Genomic DNA, 19580 nt, shown 5'->3' on the forward strand with positions numbered 1-19580 from the left:
AAAACGCATTACCGCTTACTTAGATTAAGTTTTTAATAATTGTGAATAATTTAATTTTAAAGAAGGAATGCATTATTTTCAGGGCCATGCACTTCCCCAAATTTGGCACTGTCTCATGATGAAGTATACTCTCCTTTGTGTTTGCTGTGGTGAGCTTCTTCCTTATTTCAGGAGAAGACTTTCTCGCTGAACATTATTGAAAAAGAAGAGCGAGAGAAGTTTATTGCATGCTTATGGCACCAGGCCTCACACAAAGGTCTGTCATGGCTGAGTCATTGTTAGAGGAACAGGCGCCCACCATGGATTCTCTCATTGTATGACTTTCCCTCCAAGATTTGCAGGGGCTATGACCACTTTCTCGAGTATGCAGAAAGTCAAGACAGGAATCTCACATCTGGTAGTTTCTTTATTTTTACTAATCTCTTTTAGTTGACCAGGATGAATGCATAACTGAAAAAAAGTAAATGTTAGAATTTCAGGGACTATCTCTTTTCTCACAGTCTTATATCATACTCATCAATGAATGTGGCTTTTTTCATCCATAACTTCATTTTTAAGTTACATCTGCTACTTAAGTAGGGAGTTGAATAGTGTTCATATGCACTTGACACTAATCATGCTTGAAAGAATTTCGAGCTGGCAACAACCACATGCTGAATTTCAGACATGAAATTTGACAATAGATTACAATAAGACTCTGGACTCTCAAGAATGACTCCTCCCTTTGTATACCCACTTACTCCCTTTGAATAGATTTAGGTTGTTACAGTAATGAATGAAGCTTGATATTCAGGGCAGGACATTCCATTTTCACCTCCCAGTCCATAGTTATTCTTTATTTTCCATATCTTCAAAATACCTCTTGTGATAGGCAATTAGAGAGGTTCCTATGTATCACATAGGAGAGCAAGTAAAGTACTCTAGAATTGGATAAAGAAGCTTGTGTCCTGGAGGGGCTGGTCAAGGAGGGGCGGGGGGGAAGATGGGAAAAGATTTTGCTTTGGATTTCAGCTGATAGATCTGATATTTTCTGTCACAAATTCAGGAGGTGATGGTTTTCTCAAACAGCCCTCCATTCAGTTTTAGATTGTTTTATGGCTCCCAGCATTAGGAGCATGTACTGCCATTTTAGTATCCAGCATGTGTGATTACAATGGGGCAAATCATTAGCAACATGCTATTTTTCCACTTGGTGTCTCTAACTGTGGAAATGAAATAACTATAGCTCTGGAAAAGTAGAAAACTAATTTCATAGATGTTGCAGTCATGGACAAAAAGCCTTTCAAGATGTTTTTCTGTCAGTCTCCGTGGTAACCTCTCTGGTGCTTCACAGGGTCAAACTCCTTCCTAAGACTATTCAAATAAATCTTCTTGTAATAAATATTAATCTTGTATCCTATGGCTGAACTCAGAAAGACTGCACCAAATGTTTTAGAATGGATTCTCCTTTGATATGCTAGATGTGAGGACTACCACTGGTTTTTTAAGTGAAAGCTTAGTGCATGTCTCCAGATGGAAGGCACTGGAAAATAGTATAGCAGTAGCTATTCTGCATGAGCTCCTTCACAAACACATGTATTCTGTATTACGAGAGCTTTTTTTCTGCTTAACTTAATCTACATCACTCTTAGCCTGACATAAAAGGGTTTACACATAAACCTATGGAATTATTTCCTCTGTGCATACAAGCCTTCTGTACATCATGGCTGGGCTTCGCGAACGAAGATTTGGGAAGGGCTCTACCCACGTTTGTTGCAAGTGTGTTGGTGGCTAAAAAGGCCAATACGAGACAGGCACGTCCGGTTGCAGAAGGCACAGCAGAAAGACTCCTTAGGTGGTATATTCTGCAAGGCACGATTCTTTCTGCGTTTCCCTTTCTCCTTGAGAGTGACCCTGCATGCTTTCTCAAAGGCATCAGCAGCGTTATAGATGGTGTGTCTCCAGACCTCCCAATTGGAGGCCAGAGTAGACCAGTTATGGTGATCAATACGGCCAAGGCTGAGATGTTGTTTCAGGGAGTCCTTGTATCTTCTCTTTGGGGCTCCTCTCTTGCGGCAGCCGGTGGCAAGTTCACCATAAAGCAGGATCGTAGGGAGGCGGTGGTCCTTCATCCTGGAGATGTGCCCTGCCCATCGCAGCTGTGTTCTCAGTAACATGGCCTCAATACTTGTAACTGCTGCTTGTTCAAGAACAGATGTATTGGTCACATAATATGACCAGTGGATGTTCAGGATTGTGTGGAGACAGCACTGATGGAAGCGTTCTAGGAGACGCAGGTGGTGGTGGTAGATGACCCATGATTCAGATCCGTATAAGAGAGTAAACAGCACAATGGCTCTGTAAACACTGATCTTTGTACTTTTCTTTAGGTGTTTATTTCGCCAAACTCTTTTATGAAGCTTTCCAAAAGCACTATATGCTTTTGCTAACCTGTTGTCTATCCCTCCATCAATCTTACCATCCGAGGAGATGAGGCTACCTAGGTAATTAAACTGCTGAACTGATCTGAGCTCTGATTGGCCAATGGTGATGTGGGGATGATGGAAGACTTCCTGAGGTGCAGGTTGATGGAGAACTTCTGTCTTCTTTAAGCTGACTTCCAGCCCAAAGAGCTCAGCAGCATCTGCAAAGCAGGATGTTAAACGCTGCAGAGCTGCTTCTGTGTGGGCAACAAGGGCAGCGTCATCAGCATAAAGCAGCTCCCGGACAAGGTGGTTTAAGGTCTTGGTGTGGGCCTTCAGTCGCCTTAGGTTGAATAGGCCTCCATCAGTATGGTATCGGATGTAGATACCGTCCTGATCATCAAGGTCTGCCGTGGCCCTTTGGAGCATCATGCTGAAAAAGACTGTGAATAGGGCTGGTGCAAGAACGCAGCCTTGTTTCACACTATCAGTTATCAGAAAGGGCTCAGAAAGTGCATTGCCATATCTGACTTGGCCGTGCTGATCCTCATGGAGTGAGATGATCATTTTAAGGAACTTGGGGGGACAACCTAAGCATTCCAAAATCTGCCATAGACCTTTTCTGCTCACAGTATCGAAAGCCTTAGTGAGGTCAGCAAAGGTTACATAGAGACCTTTGTTCTGTTCCCTACACTTCTCTTGCAGTTGTCTGAGAACAAATACCATGTCTGTGGTGCTCCTGTTGGCTCTGAAACCACATTGGCTTTCAGGTAGAATTCCTTCTGCTATAGTGGGTATGAGTCTGTTCAAGAGTATTCTTGCCAGGATTTTGCCAGAAGTGGAGAGCAGAGTAATACCTCGGTAATTTGAGCCTTCTATACAGAGAGACACTATAAGCGCTTTCCACTGCATGGAAACTCAGAAGCCTGGATTTAGCAATGGATCAAATGTTTGATTACCATTATTAAAAACCAATATTACATGCATCAGGGCCTGAATTTTATGACAAGATGGTAGCTATTAGAATTCTCAGAAAAAAAAAAACAAACAAACCCCAAACCATCAGAAATCCAGTATTACCAATAGGGTAAAACTAAACACTGGGAAAATTTTTCTAAAGGGTAAAGTGACTGAAACTGGATTCTGGCTAGTGCATGACATATGAAAGCTGGATAATAGAGAAATCAAATATTAGCATCAGCATTTGTGCAAGGCTCCTGTTTTCAGAGAACTTTTGTCATCCTTACATATACAGACAAGTGTTTCAAATTTAGTTCTGGTGCATTCTGCTTGTTGAGTGAGACAAACCAGGCTATGTTTTAAACAGTAGCTTTCATGCTAGTGCTTTGTTTAACATAGATTCTGAATTCTTTTCTACACAAGATTCTTGCTTGAGGAAAACAGATAGTAGAAAACAAAGAGGCAAAGCATACTGAAATAAATGGGTTTCTCATTTTTTTCCTGTAATCCTTTCAATCTGCATTTTTTTCTTATCTCAGTCAAATTATTTTACCTTATCCTGATTCCTTATATAATTTAAAGGGCTAGAGATAGGTAAGAATAACTTAGGAGAAATTATCAAGATAAGAAGGTATTCTGCAAGATGAGGTGTACTCCTTTGGTTTCTTTATATGGTACCTATATGTAACCTGAGGAGGAACCTATCTTGGAGGATGATAGTCTAAAGTACTTACATATCTCTACTAATTCACACTTGAATTTGTAGTCCTTTTTCTCTCCTTTCCACTACAGAAAATGGAAATTGTTAGTAGGATTTAATTTTGGTTACATTCTTGGAAAGGAAACTTACATTTTTCTTAGTTATGGATCCATGGCCTGCTTCTCTTTCTGCTTTTTCCTGTTCTGTCTCTCAGTTTTTCTTTCTGGTCTCTTCCCCTGTTTCCCATATTTAATGTTGTTTTTGTTTAACACAACTGGTTTCCTGATAATATTAGACAAATGTAGTCCTTGCACCAATTTCTGAGTAGTAACTTCTGAAGCTCTAACCGAGTTCAAACAAACTTGACAGTCTCAAATAAAAGCAAGTTTCAACAACCTTCCTGGTAAGGCAGCAGTTAGGGGAATGAGGCCTAGATTATCTCTGCCTTGATTTGTTGGACTTCAGCTTTCATCTGATCCCACTATGCAAGCGTCCCTATGAAGATGTCTCCTGCCTATATGGTGTGAGCCATGAACATCAGTTTTAATGGTATGGGTCCACATCCTTTGTTTTGACATGTTCCTATGCTAGAGGAAAACTAGTGGAGATTTACCATGGTCACAAAAATCTCATGTAAATCTTGTGCCCATTCTTTCCTGGTAACTGGTGGCATGCCTTTATGTAGCTACCTTGCTGATTCCGTCTTGTTTAAATACTGTAAGCTCTTAAGAGCTATGCTGCTTTTGTAGTTTGTATCTGAAAAAATCCTGTGGTAACTACAGCAGTTGCTTACATAGAAGAGGTTAAGAAACGTAGCCTATTTCTTGTTGTTTTTTTCATAAGCTGTTTTTGTTCTCTCCATTGGTTTTATCTTGTATACTGTGCAGCATACTTCTCTGTATACTTTACTTCTTTTTCCAGTGTGCGTACTTTCATCAAATACCCTCTTTCACCGTGTAAGTACATATACATATATACATATACATACGTATATATACACTACTGTCTTGTTGCCCGTGATGGTTCCTTTTGCTGTTTTGTTGGAGTCTGGTTTTGTCTCCTTCTTCAAGAATAGCATCTCATAGTAATAGAACGAAAGTTGGCTCAGGACACTTCTTAGCACCTTAGACTGGCCAGGTGACTGTCAGTGTTGGGGAGATGAGACAAAGAGCCACTTTGCAAATTATCTGGGATGCACCCTTAGGAATCGCTATTGTTCCCTGACCGTAATGCCTCTGGACAGTTATTAAGACTGGGATGTGCAGTGTTCACCTGAGTTCTGTACAGCAGCAGAAGCAGCAGAAACTAGTTTTCATGTCAAGTGGGATGCTTACAAATACAGTGACTAAAAGTAAGACTGTAAAAAGCCAAGGAATTACTGGTTTTCACTTGCACGTTTTAGACCAGTTTTAAGCAGCATGTGTTCTTAGTTTTCCTATTAGTATATGTATGATACATAAAAATAGCTATATACATACAATGTATGTGATGCATACATATTACATATATACATATGTGTGTGTGTATGTATGTATCTATCTATCTGTCTATCTAAATTGCTAATTTTGACCAGAGATCTCCCCTGATATATTTTGGGGCTAAGGATAAGATGTAGTTTCTTTTGAGTTTGCACACCCCAGCCCCAACCCCCCCCTCGCGTAGTTGGACCTGTTCCCTCCTTACAAGTGAAATTGGGAACTTCTGAGATCTGCTCAGCACTCAACCAAATGACGTAGAAGTGCATCAGGCTGCAACGCAGGTACCACGTTACTGACTCCTGGGTCTGCCTTCGCGCCAGCGCTTCTCCTCCGAGGGTGGGCGGGTCCCTCCGCGCTCGCTGCCGGGCGCTGTCCCAGGGGGCCAGGCCAGGCCGGGCCCGGGGCGCCGCTTCGCCCCCCGCCTGTCGCGTCTGCTGGAGGTTTTTGTTTGTTCTCGGGTGGGCGGCGTGGGCGCCCCGTTTCCCGCCGGCCAGGATTGAGGGGCTCGCGTTCTGTCGCCCGCAGGCTCCTGGCAGTGTGGGACGCACCGGGGAAAGGCGGACGGTGGTGCCGGCGGCCCCGGGGCGGCCCGGGCGGGCGGAGGCGTGCCCGGCGCTAGGACCCAGCAGGACGCGAGGCGGCTCTTCGGGCCGGATCACAAATTCGCCGTGACTCAGTCACTGCTCGGCGTGGAGACAGCGGGAGCAGGTCGGTGTCCTGTGGCCAGCTGGCTGGCGGCTGTTGGGGCGCTTGGAGGGTGAGAGCCGAAGCGGCCCGGGCATCGCCGCGCCCCCTTCCTGGCCCGGCCTTCCTTCCTCTGCGCCCGCCTCCGCCCGGGCCCTGCCGCGCCGCCAACCGCGGCCGCCTGTTGTCTGCTGTTTTCCAGACAGCCAAGATGGAGTACGAGTGGAAGCCCGACGAGCAGGGTCTCCAGCAGATCCTGCAGCTGCTCAAGGAGTCCCAGTCCCCGGACACCACCACGCAGAGAGCCGTGCAACAAGTATCCTTGGCCGAGGTTTGCGAGGCCGCGCGGGCCGGGGCCGGGGGCGGCCGCGGGCGGGCGGGGGGAGCGCGGCCTGCGCGGCAGCAGGGCCGGCGCTGCGGCGGCCGGGCCTGCTGTGCCCTGCCCTGCCCTGCCCTGCCCAGGGAGCCGCCGCAGCGCGGGGGCCGAGCCCTCGCCGGAGCGGGCGGCCGTGGCGCGGCGTTTGAACCGCCGAGGCGGCTTGTGGGCCGCGGGGCCGCCTTCCACCGGCGATCCCTGGGCACCTGTTGCGAGTCCGGAGCCATAGGCCGAGTTGGGTTTGGCCGTTGGGGGAGTATTTTAAATTTCCCCCCTCCCCTTTTCAAAGCCTGGGCTCTGGCGCGGCTCTGCCGGTACCCGCTGTTCTCCCGGGTTGCCCACGCTGCGCCAGCGCCCAGCCCCCAGCGCTGCGGGGCGGGAACGCGGCCCTCACCCTTCTGGTCCCCCCGGGGGGTCGGGGGTGACCCGCGCGCGGTGCCCGCCACCCTTGCGGCGCGGGGGGGGCGGGCAGGGGGATCCCGAAGGATTCCGGCGCTGGGATTTGAGGCGAAAGCCGTAGCTGGCGGAGCTGCTGCCTGCGCGCCCTCATGGTCCTTGCCGTCTCTGACACTGCGCATTTTGGTACGTGGTGAGGATGTTTCTGCTTGCCTAGAAGCCCAATCCTGAAATACTGCTCATTGCAGATGTTTAAATTCACGAAAAGGGGGAGATGTACTCACTGTACCTTCTTGTGCTGCTTTGCAGTGCATTTGGTGTTAGTGTTGTGAGTTGCTGGGATATTTTACTCCTCCTTCCCTCCCAACCTCCAGGTCTCTCTTGATTGTAAAAGTGATGAATAGATTTTAAGAAGTGAGGATTGAGAAAGCAAAATTTTAAATTAAGACTAATAGACCTCAAAAAGGTATTAAAAAATACAGGCCTCGTTAATTGTCTCTTGCTCCTTGGACTAGCCATATAAGTGCTTGGAAACATCTAAAAGTGCTGAAATTCTATGAGGGATATGAGTTTGTCATCTTGATCCCTTTTTATATAAGGCATTTGCTTAAAGGGCTTCACAGAAAGCAACAGAATTAATTTAAGTAGGTAAGAACATGTGCATCTGTATATATTTACTTTATTGTAAGTGTTTGAATCCAAATTTGCTCCACTTCTAGACTTTTGTAGCAAATGCAGTCAGACTTAGGAAGGTTTCCCTTTTTATCTGAAAGGTGAAAGTAGATTTCATCTCGATCCTCCTGTTCTTTCAGCTTTGTTTCAGATTTTTGAAACACAGTTGCTTCCTCTGAAATATCTGAAACAGAAACATCCAATGGAGTGTTCTCATAATGCCTCAAACTTAACTGGTGCTGTTTAGTATTTCAAATACCTAAGTGTTTATAGCAACAGTGTTGCTAGTGTAGCTTCAGTGCAAAACTAGATTTTAAAGCTCTCCTTCAAATAACTTAATAGCATCCAGTTTGTTTATTGAAATATAGCAGTCTGTATTCGGGATGTTCAGTAAAAGTGTTGCTGTCTCTCTAGAAGTGGGGTAGAAATTGACTGAACCAAAGTCCTTTAACTGATGTTTGAAATTCTTTTAAAATGGTATTGGAAACTCCCTGCTGTGTTGATACCTGTGTTTTCCAGGAGGTCCTCATATGTTGGCTTGTAAAGGTTAGAGAAGTGGCACAGTTTTACCATTATTATACATTAGTTTGGGAAAATGTTTTGATACAACTTAACAGGTCATGTCCCATAATTAAAAAAAAAAAGCCCTTTGAGACTGTTTCCACAAAAAATAGTGAGGACTGTTGCAGAATGCTACTTAGTAGCATATCCAAGCACGGTGGTGATTAATGTTTTCAAATTTAAAGTACTCTAAGTCCATAATTTTTTGTAATAAAACCCAAAAAACTCTGTATGTTGATTCTGTCATGTGCTTTCTTTATGATGATGTTTTAGCACATTTGGATGCTTAGATCTCAAATATAACAAAGTGAGGAGTATAGGTTAGCCAAAACCCAGTGTTAACAAAGTTATGGATTGGTAAGGTTACAGATATTTTTCAAATCAAGATATTGTTTGTTTCTTTGATTAAAAAAAAAGGTGGAGTGAGTGAAGAAGTTAAGAAAATATGGTCTAAGAGCTAGTCTTCATTTCCTAGACCAAATGAGTGTTTTCTCATTAAGTTTCTGTTAAGTATTGCTCTTTCAGTACTTTCTGCTTATTTCTGATACTTTTTGATCCATAGGAATTCACAGTTGTTAGTAATGTTCAACTGCCTGTTTTGGTGATATGGCTTTACAAATATTTTTAAGGATCTGTTAATTTCTATATCTGTCCCTGGATTTTTTAAGACTTCTCCATGAAAGCTACTGTATCAGCAAGAACATTACAGAAACTGTTTTTAGATTGTTCATACTCTGTACCTGGTGACCTTATAGTCACAGCTGGTTGAAGTGATATTGCAGTACATAACTCATTTAATAATCTCTGTATCCCAAAAGCTATAAATGCTCTTTTTGAAGATTCAAATTTCCTTAACAGTTTCTCTCTTTAGAAACTAGAACAACTCAATCAGTATCCAGATTTCAACAACTACCTGATTTTTGTTCTCACGAAGTTGAAGTCTGAAGGTAAGTTCTTGAGATAGTGACTGTTTATTTTACTTGTTTTTGCCTTTTTTATTTTATGTTATTTAGCTTCAAAGAAATAAAAAGCTGGTGCCTCTAGGCAGTTTTCTAGTTAGTTGAATCATGTAGAACTCATTTATCCTCTCAGGAGGCTCTGTGGGGAGAAAGCCTGATGACTTTTTGGTACTTGTAGTTTTACCCTTAGAATGTATTATGTTATAAATGTCCTGTCAAATCTTCCCAGAAGTGCTGGAGCATCGTACCTCTGTTGGACTGCAGTTAAATTGTGGAATAACTGTGATCAATCATGACTATGTAACTGAACAAAGTTCAGTTACATTAACAATCTTCCTAGTAATGACACTGCTAAATACTTCGAAGAATACATACTAAAGTTGTCCAAAGATGTCTGTCATGATCTTCATTCTGAAGTTTTAATTGTAGTAAAATACAGTTAGAAATTAACTGGCTATTAAACTGTTGTTTTATTCTTATAAACGTTAGTACAAGCTGTATATGGCATAGTGTGTAGCTTCTATCAGTTGGTAAATTCAGACAATTCCTTGGTAGTGATCAGGGTGTGTGAAAGATTGTAATTTCAGTATATTATAGCTACCGACTTGAGATATCTTTGACAGAGAAAGGAAATTTGTTTCAAGATCTGTTTTACCACATCTATCTTCTTTGCATGTGTTTGTAATCATTATGTTTGATTATTTGGGTTGTTTTCTAAGGTTTTTTCCCTTAGTGTTCTGCTATTAGTGACAGCAGCCTACATGATGTTCTGGGACTGCAGGTTGGCAGGCAATGGCAAAAGATTTTATTATAAACAAACTTGTTCTTTTTATCTACTTTTTCTCTGTCCACACGCTAATATAATATATGTCCCTGGTTAAGTGTTCTTGTTCACACATCTGTATCTCATCACTAATTGGTCTCTAGCTTCTGTGCACATACCCCATCTTGTCTCCTGACAGGTCACCGGCATCTCTTCTCATGTCCAAACACATTCCTCTACCTGCAACTGGTTTTTTTCTCTTTCTCACACTTTTCTTCCTTAATGATGTTTTACTTGTTCCTTTGCCAGGCCACAGCTGTAGATCAAGGTCAAAGCTGCCTTACTACAACCAATGTTTTTTCTGCCTTTCAGTGTTTCATATTGTGGTTTCTGAATACTTGTTTTTACCTTTTGAATTAGATTTTATTATGTGTTGCTCTGTAACATTCAAAAATTGGCAAGAACATTTGTCTTAGGTTTTAACTAGTTTTGGTTGTTCTGTCAGCTTACTTTATGAGGAGGGAAACAGAGAGGAAGATGAAAATATATTTTCCTGTTTCAAGGCTGGAGTATATCCCGGTGTTTTTGTTTATTCTGCGTAGGAAGTCACTTGGTTATCTGTAAGGCCCTGGGGAAGTACCTTGAGTTTGAGAGAGAGAGTTTTCAACACCAGGGTCAGCTGGGATACTGAATCTTTAAGAAAGGAGCCAGTATAGATACACCATGTACTTTATCAGAAAAATAACAAGCAGAGCAAGTCCAGTAGTGGGATATGGAGTCTGTACAAAGGATGTGACAAGAAAGGTGCTTCACTTTTTTTTTTTGTCCTTGAATTTGTTTTGTGACACCTACACAATTTGCTACTTTGCCCTTCTTCGTCCTTTATCTGTAAATGAAAATATATGCACTGTTTGTGTAGCTATTCCTTTTTGGTTTGGAAGGTAAAAAACCTCACAGATAATGTAGTGACACAGCCCTGCCCTTAGTGTTGGTTTTGTGGTTTTTCTTCTCCTGGTCCCCTGAACTGAGCTCAGAATCTGGTGATCTTCTGTATTCTGTTAATAATTTGTCTTCTGGAGTGCGTGCATGTTGCTTTTTCTTCTCAGATCATTTTATGTGTTTCATACGTGGTTGACTGAAATATGTCCATTGTCATTCACCTGGGACATGGTTAGTTTTGCACAGTTTCTGAAAAGAGTTGCATTCATCTCTCCCTCCCCTGTCCGTGAGGCTCTCAGTGGGACCTAGGCTAATGGGAAAATATTGAGACAAATACATAATGGTCTTGATACTTTGTACTGGCCTGTATAACTGCAGTTATGAATCCTGTTGCAGTTATACAAAGCTTTTGTGATTGTGCTTTAGCGACTGACTCTTCACCCTATCCAAACATGGGAACTCTAGAATTTGGTCTCAGTGGAGTGTTATCTCAGTGGATTGGTTTATTATGGCCTGGTTTAGGTTTACAGTCAAGAATCAGAGTCCTTGAGATGATCTTTTACTCTGAAGGTGAATGAGCAGGAATCAAGAACACTACTTTAGTACTATTTTTGTCATAGGCTTTAAGGATGGTTTTTTAAGTTTATTTCCAAAATACTTTGGATTTTTTAAACCATTTCAAGATAGAGCAGTGTCTCTGCAATTCTTGATCTTGTTCATGTGATGAGTTAGTCATTCAGAGTACCTTACTGTAGATGAAACATTACCATGGAGACAGCTCCTGTTCCCACCCCACTCCCTCCCCTCCTTCTCCCTGCCAAGTTTTTGTTTCAGCAGAATTCTTCCCAGATGGTAATTTATGTTCTGGTAATCCTGACACTAATAACTCATGTAGTTTTGCACATAGAATTTGAAACAGCTTTTTTTAAGCTATTACTGGGATCCGAAGTGGTCTTATGTGATTGATGTGAATGTTTTCTGTTGAGTCTGAAATTTAAACTTCATCTGTACAGCAGGTTTCATGAGTCCATTCCATTATGAACTTTCCTGGCCTGGTGGTATTGAAAGATCTTTGAAGCTAAGCAAGAAAAAGACTTTTATGTGAGGTCAGGTGTTAATTTGCCAGCTACGCATTTCAGGAAGGTATCTTTGAGTGGGATTAATCTAGAAAAGTGGTTCAGGAGCTTTAACTGTTAAATTAAAAGAAAAGCTCCCCTACCACTCCCCCCCATTACAATCACCACACTTTAATGTCACCATTAAATATACAAAAATAATTGTCAAGCAGTGAATCTGATTGCATCACCATTCAGAAATCATCAGATTAGTGTGCCCTTATAGTATACAATACTGCATACCATATATAGTGTCCTACTTAAAAAGTAGCGAACTATTTTTTTCTTTGAAGTTCAGATATATGAAAAATTACAAAAAGAGTTTTACTAATCAATGCATAAAGTAATTGAGGTGCATAAATATCTCAAGGGAAAAATAGAGTCAAAGAATATGCTGAGTTGGAAGGGACCCACAAGGATCATTGAGTCCAAGTCCTGGCCTTGCCTAGGACAGCCTCAAAAACCATACCATGTGTCTGAAAGCATTGTCCAGACGCTCCTTGAACTATGTCAGGCTTGGTGCTGTGACCAATCCCTGGGGAACCTGTTGCAGTGCCTAACCACCCTCTGGGGGAAGAATGTTTTTCTCATCTCTAGCCTAAACCTCCCCTGACATGACTTCAGGCCATTCCCTCAGGTCCTGTCACTGGTCACCACAGAGAAGAGATCAGTGCCTGCCCCTCCTCTTCCCCTCATGAGGAAGTTGTAGACTGCAGTGAGGTCTCCCTGCAGTCTCCTCTTCTCCAGGCTGAACAGACCAAGTGACCTCAGCTGCTCCTCCTACAGCTTCCTCTAAAGGCCCTTCACCATCTTCATTGCCCTCCTTTGGACACTCTCTAAGAGCTCAATATCTTTCTTATATTGTGGTGCCCCAAACTGCACACAATATTCAAGGTGAGGCCGCCCCAGTGCAGAGCAGAGCAGGACAATCCCCTCCCTCGACCGACTGGCAATGCTTTGCCTGATGCCCCCCAGGACAGGATTGGCCCTCCTGGCTGCCAGGGCACTGCTGACTCATATTCAACTTGCCATCAACCAGGACTCACATGCCTGTCTGTGGGGCTGCTCTCCAGCCTCTTGTTCCCCAGTCTGTACTTACCTCCCAGGGTTGCCCCATCCCAGGTGCAGAATCTGGAATTTGTTAAACTTCAATTCAGTAATTGTCCAGCCCTCCAACTTGTCTTGGTGTCTCTGCAGGGCCTCCCTGCCATTGAAGAAGTCAGCAACTCCTCCCAATTTGGCAAACTTGCTTAGTTTACCTATTAGGAGATAATTATTTTATCAGATCACTAGAAATTCCATGGTTTTCCCCAGTATGCTGGCTAATTATTCCTTTGCATGCTTCTGTAGGGATATTGTAGTGCAGGTTTAAGGAAAAGGCTTTTCCTAATAGATTATTTGTTTAAAGTCTTGAAAGAAAATTAGTTGGGTTGTGGATTGTGTTGTGTGGTTCAGTGCTTCTGGGATGCTTTCCTGGAGCTCCATATTCTGAACATCCAGAATCAGGAGTATGGGATCTCCATTATTGTTTCTTTCCCTGTCCCTGAAGCCCATACTAGGAAAGCATTGCTACGTCATTATCTGAAGCTCAACTAGTCTTAGGTAATGTCTGGTTTGGCCTTCAAATAAATCTTTAGGGGTAAGTTTGAGGTATTTAGCCAGCTATTTCAAGCCATTCCTTATCGTGTCTTACAAGCTGAATATAGTCTACTGCAATGTGTATTTCTTTGAATGCTTTTTTAAAAATCAAACTTTCTTACTCAGTGATGTTTGGTGGTTTTCTCGTGTCAAACCTAAGTGTACTTAAAATGCCAGTATCAAGCATTCCTATGGAGTGTTTTCCTACAGAAAGGGAAAGTGTTGCTGGTGTTTCTAAAGGCACTTCTGTTCACCAAGCAGTATTTAATTCAATGCAGTTCTGATGTGCCTCCTGCTTGAAAGGCTATGTGCTGGTCTGGTTTGGTCTGTGATGGCTCCTAGGAAGCAATATCACCACCTCTTTCTAGATTTTCAGAAAGCATACTTGCTGTGAGGCATTTCAGTGTGTTTGTTAGCTTGTAGTGCTGGGCCAGGTGCAATTGGATAGCTGACCACTTTCATGAAGCCAAATCTGGCCTAATAAAGGAATGCACATTACCACTTCTCATGTACAGATTAAAACACCTTTCCTTTAATGTCAGAAGGGAGTGAAACCCAGAAAAAACCCAAATACTTTTAATATTACTGATAGTAGTACCCCCAGTATTTTTACCAGCTACAGAACTGAGTTTGTTTACTGTCTACAGAAAACACACATCTTGATTCCACAGTTTGATGCTAATAATAGGCTAAGCATTACTCCTGCTTTTGCAAAGCATTTTAAACTCCTTTCTTCTCCTTCAGTAATGACATAATTCTCTCCCTTCAGAACTGCATGAAGCTCAGGTACTCAGCTTTGCCTTCTGCTTTGAATAGGCATTCAGGAACAACTGTGCTATGACAGTTACGTAATCATCAAAAAATGATAGAATGGTTTGGGTTGAAAGGGACAGTAAAGATTAGTTCCAACTCCTCTGCCATGGGCAGGGATGCATGCAGCTCATTACATCACATTACTCAGGGCCTATCCAACCCAGCCTTGAACACTTCCAGGGATGGGGTATGCACCACCTCTCTGGGCAACCTATTCTAATCCCTCACTATCCTCTGCGTAAAGAATCTCTTTCTAGCATCTAATCTTTTAGTTTAAAAACATTCTTCCTGTCCTATCACTATCTGCCAGTGGAAGAAATCACTCTCCCTCTTTTGAGTACTGAAAGGCTACAGCTGAGTAAAGAGAAAGCCTTCTCTTCTCCAGGCTGAACAAACCCAGTTCTCTCAGCCTTTCCGTATAGAATAGGTGCTCCATGCCTGTAACCATCTTGGGGGCCCTCCTCTGGCCTTGCTTGAACAGGTTGATGCCCTTCCTATGCTGGGAACCCCAGAGCTGGATGCAGTGCTCCAGGTGGGGTCTCGCTAGAGCAGCGTGGAGGGGTGGAATCACCTCCCTCGACCTGCTGCCCACGCTGCCTTTGATGCAGCCCAGGATATGTTTGGCTTTATGGGCAGTGAGCACACATTGTTGGGTCATGTCCCATGACCAGTTTTTATCTGTATGAACCTCCAAGTCCTTGTCTGCAGGACTGTTCTCAATGGCTTCTTCTCCCAGTCTGTATTTGTATCTGGGATTGCCCTGACCCAGGTGCAGCAACTCCACTTGAACTTGTTCAGCCTCATGAGGTTCTCGTGGGCCCAATTCTAAACTTGTCCAGTTCTCCCTGGATGGCACCCCTTCCTTCTGTTGTGTCAACTGCACCACTCAGCTTCATGTCATCTGCAAACCTGAGGAGGTGCTTGATCCCAGATAACAACAGTGACTGCCGTCTGCACTCAGTCATGTAGGGAGTTTATAACAGCTTAGCCTTACAGCGGTGGACTGGGCAACATTACTTTCCAGTGAGGTTGTCTGCTTTATCTGAAGTCTCACATACTGGCTGCTCAAGCAAGTGTAGATTCAACAGGACAAATTTTTATTTTGGTATCTCCAAGGAAAAAGCAGTCACATAACTTCAAGTGATAGATGATCTTCTCTCAATCAGTAGATACACTACTGATAAGAGGTAACTCTGGCAAACTGTAAGTCTCATGAGCTTTAAGCATTCCAAAATGGCAAGTGCTCCCAGTTTTCTCATTTTCCTCTCCAGAAAGAAAGGAGGCTGATGAAGTTGTAGGTAGAAACTGAAAACTAAAGAGACTGAAGATGGATTTCTAATTGCTCAGAAGAGGAAGAGCAGCCTGGTCACACAGCAAAGCTTCTTTTTCACTGGTACTCTTAGCCTTCCTAGTAAGAACTCGCATGTAGCCAAAAAAAAGACAAAAGGATCTAAGTTCCTAAAATAGTAACAAAAATGAAAGATTAAATGTATAAAGGTATATTGAATTAAAAGCAGTCTGTGCTCTCCATTTTATTACTATGAGCTACTTAGGAAGAACACCTCCACTAGTGCCAAAATTATGTTCTGATGTTTATCAGAGTGCAACCTAATACTGCTAATTGAAAATCTGATTCTAGTGTCCAGAAAAGTCCGTCAGAATTAAAAAAAAAAAGGAAATGCACTGAGTATAGCCCTAGGAAGTAAAAAGGAGAAGATTTTCTTTTTATTAATAGTGCATTAAGGGCATATTAGGGGAAGAAGCCTTACTGGCAAGTAAGGATATCAGAGAAACAAAGCAGTCGGGCCATAAAACAAGACTTATGCTTGCATGCTACCACACAAGTTTCTCTTAAGCTATACCTATAGAATATAGGCAGAAGGAGAAGTAGTCAAAAATTTCTCTGGGAAGCACCCTATACAGCACCAATGTTGTTAGTGCCCTGTAGCTTGTGTTTCCCAATACTCAGAACCCAGTACTGGGTTCTGAATGGCTCAATTTGATAACACAGCCTTATTTTACTTATCCAAGTAATCCTTCTACTAACAGCTGTTCAAATGACAAATTGTCACATATTTTGATATATATACCATTCACCTTTGATATATTCAGAGAGTGACAAAACTTCTACTCATCTGACCAGGTCATTTCTTCAGATGGATTAATGACTCTAAAAATGTATTCTCTCACTGCCAGATGCTGTCTAAGCAAATTCCATTGCAAACCTCATAATTTCCTTTTCCTATGCACTTGACTAAGTGCAAAAGTCCATGTTGTCATCCTCCCCCCGGCCCTCAAAAAGTAAATACCAAAGAAGAGATGACGTTACTTTTAAAATGTTCTCGAACTACAGCCCTGTCCTGCATTTGTTATGTGGTTTGGGATCTTGTAGTGAATCATGCTCCCATTTTGCTGAATCTGTATTTCTTATTAATGATTCTTCTACTCTTAATAGAATTCTAGCACTGATTTAACTGCTGCAGTAGGAGATGATACATAAAATTACATGAGAGAGGAAAAGTGCTGAGGCACCCAGTTTGTGGAGATTTGGTAGAGAAGCTGAAAGTAGGAATGAAACCAGAGGATTAGTTCTTTAAACTTTTCCTGGTTTTGCAAGCCTGTAGAGATGTACAAATTTTGGCATTCTAATTGATGTGTGTTCATTATTAGTTGGAATACAGAATCTTCTATAACTAACTGTAGTTGGTTGACCTGGCTGGATGCCAGGTGCCCGCCAAAGCCGCTCTGTCATTCTCCTCAGCTGGACACGGGAGAGAGAATATAACAAAAGTCTCATGGGTTGAGATAAGGACAGGGAGAGATCACTCACCAATTACTGACTCTGGCAAAACAGACTCAACGTGAGGAAATTAGTTCAGCTTATTACCAATCAGCAGTGTTATAGATGGTGTGTCTCCAGGCCTCCCGATTGGAGGCCAGAGTAGACCAGTTATGATGATCAGTATGGCCAAGGCTGAGATGTTGTTTCAGAGAGTCCTTGTATCTTCTCTTCAGGGCTCCTCTCTTGTGGCAGCCAGTGGCAAGTTCACCATAAAGCAAGATCTTAGGGAGGTGGTGATCTTTCAACTGTCTCCTTTGAGAACACACGCGGGATCACTCTCGAGGAGAAAAGGCAACGCAGAAAGAACCATGTCTTGCAGAATACACCATCTAAGGAGTCTTTCTGCTGTGCCTTTTGCCATCGGATATGTCTATCTCGTATTGGCCTCATTAACCACCAGCGTGCCTGTAACAAATGTGGATAGAGTCTTCCTAAATCTTCGTTCGTGAAGCCCAGCCATGATGATGATGATTACCAATCAAATCAGAGTAAGGTAATGAGAAATAAAGCCAAATCTTAAAAACAACTTTCCTCCCACCCCTCCATTCTTCTAGGGTTTAACTTTACTCCCAGTTTTCTCTACCTCCTGTCCCCCACTGGTGCAGGGGGATGGAAAATGGGGCCTGTTGTTAGTTCATCATATATTGTCTCTGCTGCTCCTTCCTCCTCAGGGGGAGCACTCCTTATATTCATCCCCAGCTCCTGTGTGCAGTCCCTCCCACAGGAGACAGTCCCCCACAAGCCTTTGAAACCTGAGTGCTTTCCACACACTGCAGTTCTCCACAAGCTGTGCAGTGGGGAACCCTTCCATGAAGTGCAGTCCTTCAGGAACAGACACTGGTCCAGTGTGGGCTTCCCACAGGGTCACAACCTCCTTCAGGCATCCATCTGCTCTGGCGCTGGGTCCTCCATGGCTGCAGGTGGATATCTGCTCCCTCCATGGGCTGCAGAGGGACCTGCTGTCTCACCGTGGTCTGCAGGGGAATCTGCTCCACTGCCTGGAGAATCTCCTGCCCCTTCTTCCTCACTGTCCTTGGTGTCTGCAGGGCTGTTTCTCTCACATATTCTCACCCCTCTCTTTCTGGCTGCAATTGCTCTTGTGCAGTAACTCTTTTCCCTTCTTAAATCAGAGAATCACAGAATCATAGAATATGCTGAGTTGGAAGGGACCCATCAGGATCATCAGGTCCTACTCTTGGCCCTCCATAGGACAGCCCATGAATCACACCATGTGCCTGAAAGCATTGTCCAAACACTTCTTGGACTGACAGGCTTGGTGCAGTGACCACTTCCCTGAGAAGCCTATTCCAGTGCTCAACCACCCTCTGGGTGAAAATCGTTTTCCTTATAGCCTAAATCTCCCCTGACTCAGCTTCATGCAATTTCCTTCAGTCCTGTCACTGGTCATGAGAGTGAAGAGATCAGCACCTACTTCTTTGCTGTTATCCCAAAGGTGATGCCATCACTGCTGATGGGCTTACCCTTAGCTAGCAGCAGGTCTGTCTTGGAGCTGTTTGTCACTGGCTCTGTTTGACTTGGGGGAAACTTCTGGCAGCTTCTCAGAGAAGCCACCTCTGCATCCCCCACCCCGCTACCAAAACCTTGCCAAATAAAGTCAGTGCAATAACCAACAAGTTAATTGTTGATCAGCAGTTCAATACTCTTCCCATATTGTCCACAGTTCACTTTTACAACACTGTCTTCAGAAGCAGAGCTGTTGCTAGTTATTATTCAGTAAATATGCAAAACTCAGCATCAGCAGAACATTTCCAGCTTTGTTTTGGTGCCTTACGGACATTCCTTAGCTTAGGCAATTGTGTTAAATTATTTTCCATGACTCACGAGTCAATTGAGAGCACTGATTAATTTCAGACTAGTCACTACGTTTCAAGGTCATTGATGTGTTCAGATACACTGAATGTTTTGAAATATCATCACTCCACCCTCTGACATGGTAGTAAACCATATCAGTTTAAGTCAAAAGTGTTATACCTAAAGTATGGTCTAGAATCAAAAAAAGCAGGAATTTTTGCTGCCAAGAAGCTCATTAAGCTGTTTCTATATCATATTCTTATATGTTAGGACAGAAGAAATTAACTAATTTTCTGCTTCCTACTACACTGCTGTGGTGGGATCCTTATTTTTTTTTATTTTACCTCTTTTAACAGAGACAGTCTCATTAATGCATCAGAAATCTTCATGTACAAGTGACACTAGTCACTGTCAATACACATTTTGTATTTGTAGATAGTAAATCCAAATCGCTACTTGAAACATAGAAT

General features: G+C 42.9%; 1 protein-coding gene across 3 annotated transcripts in view; it reads left to right on the forward strand.

The window, feature by feature from the left end:
- The window catches only part of TNPO1 (transportin 1), a 69855-nt gene that overhangs the window by 9565 nt on the left and 40710 nt on the right, over positions 1-19580 (forward strand). Inside the window, exons 2-4 of one of the 3 annotated variants that reach the window (XM_051788385.1) lie at positions 6066-6297; positions 6427-6540; positions 9101-9176. In XM_051788385.1, coding sequence (XP_051644345.1) covers positions 6436-6540; positions 9101-9176 — 181 coding nt within the window. In that variant the 5' untranslated portion in view covers positions 6066-6297; positions 6427-6435. Of the gene's footprint in view, positions 1-6065; positions 6298-6341; positions 6541-9100; positions 9177-19580 lie in introns of those variants that run through there. The other 2 variants (XM_051788384.1, XM_051788386.1) reach the window with 2 other exon arrangements.

This window comes from Manacus candei, unplaced genomic scaffold (assembly GCF_025592945.1).
Source record: "Manacus candei isolate 608988 ecotype Guabito, Panama unplaced genomic scaffold, ASM2559294v1 h1tg000024l, whole genome shotgun sequence".
NCBI lineage: Eukaryota > Metazoa > Chordata > Aves > Passeriformes > Pipridae > Manacus > Manacus candei.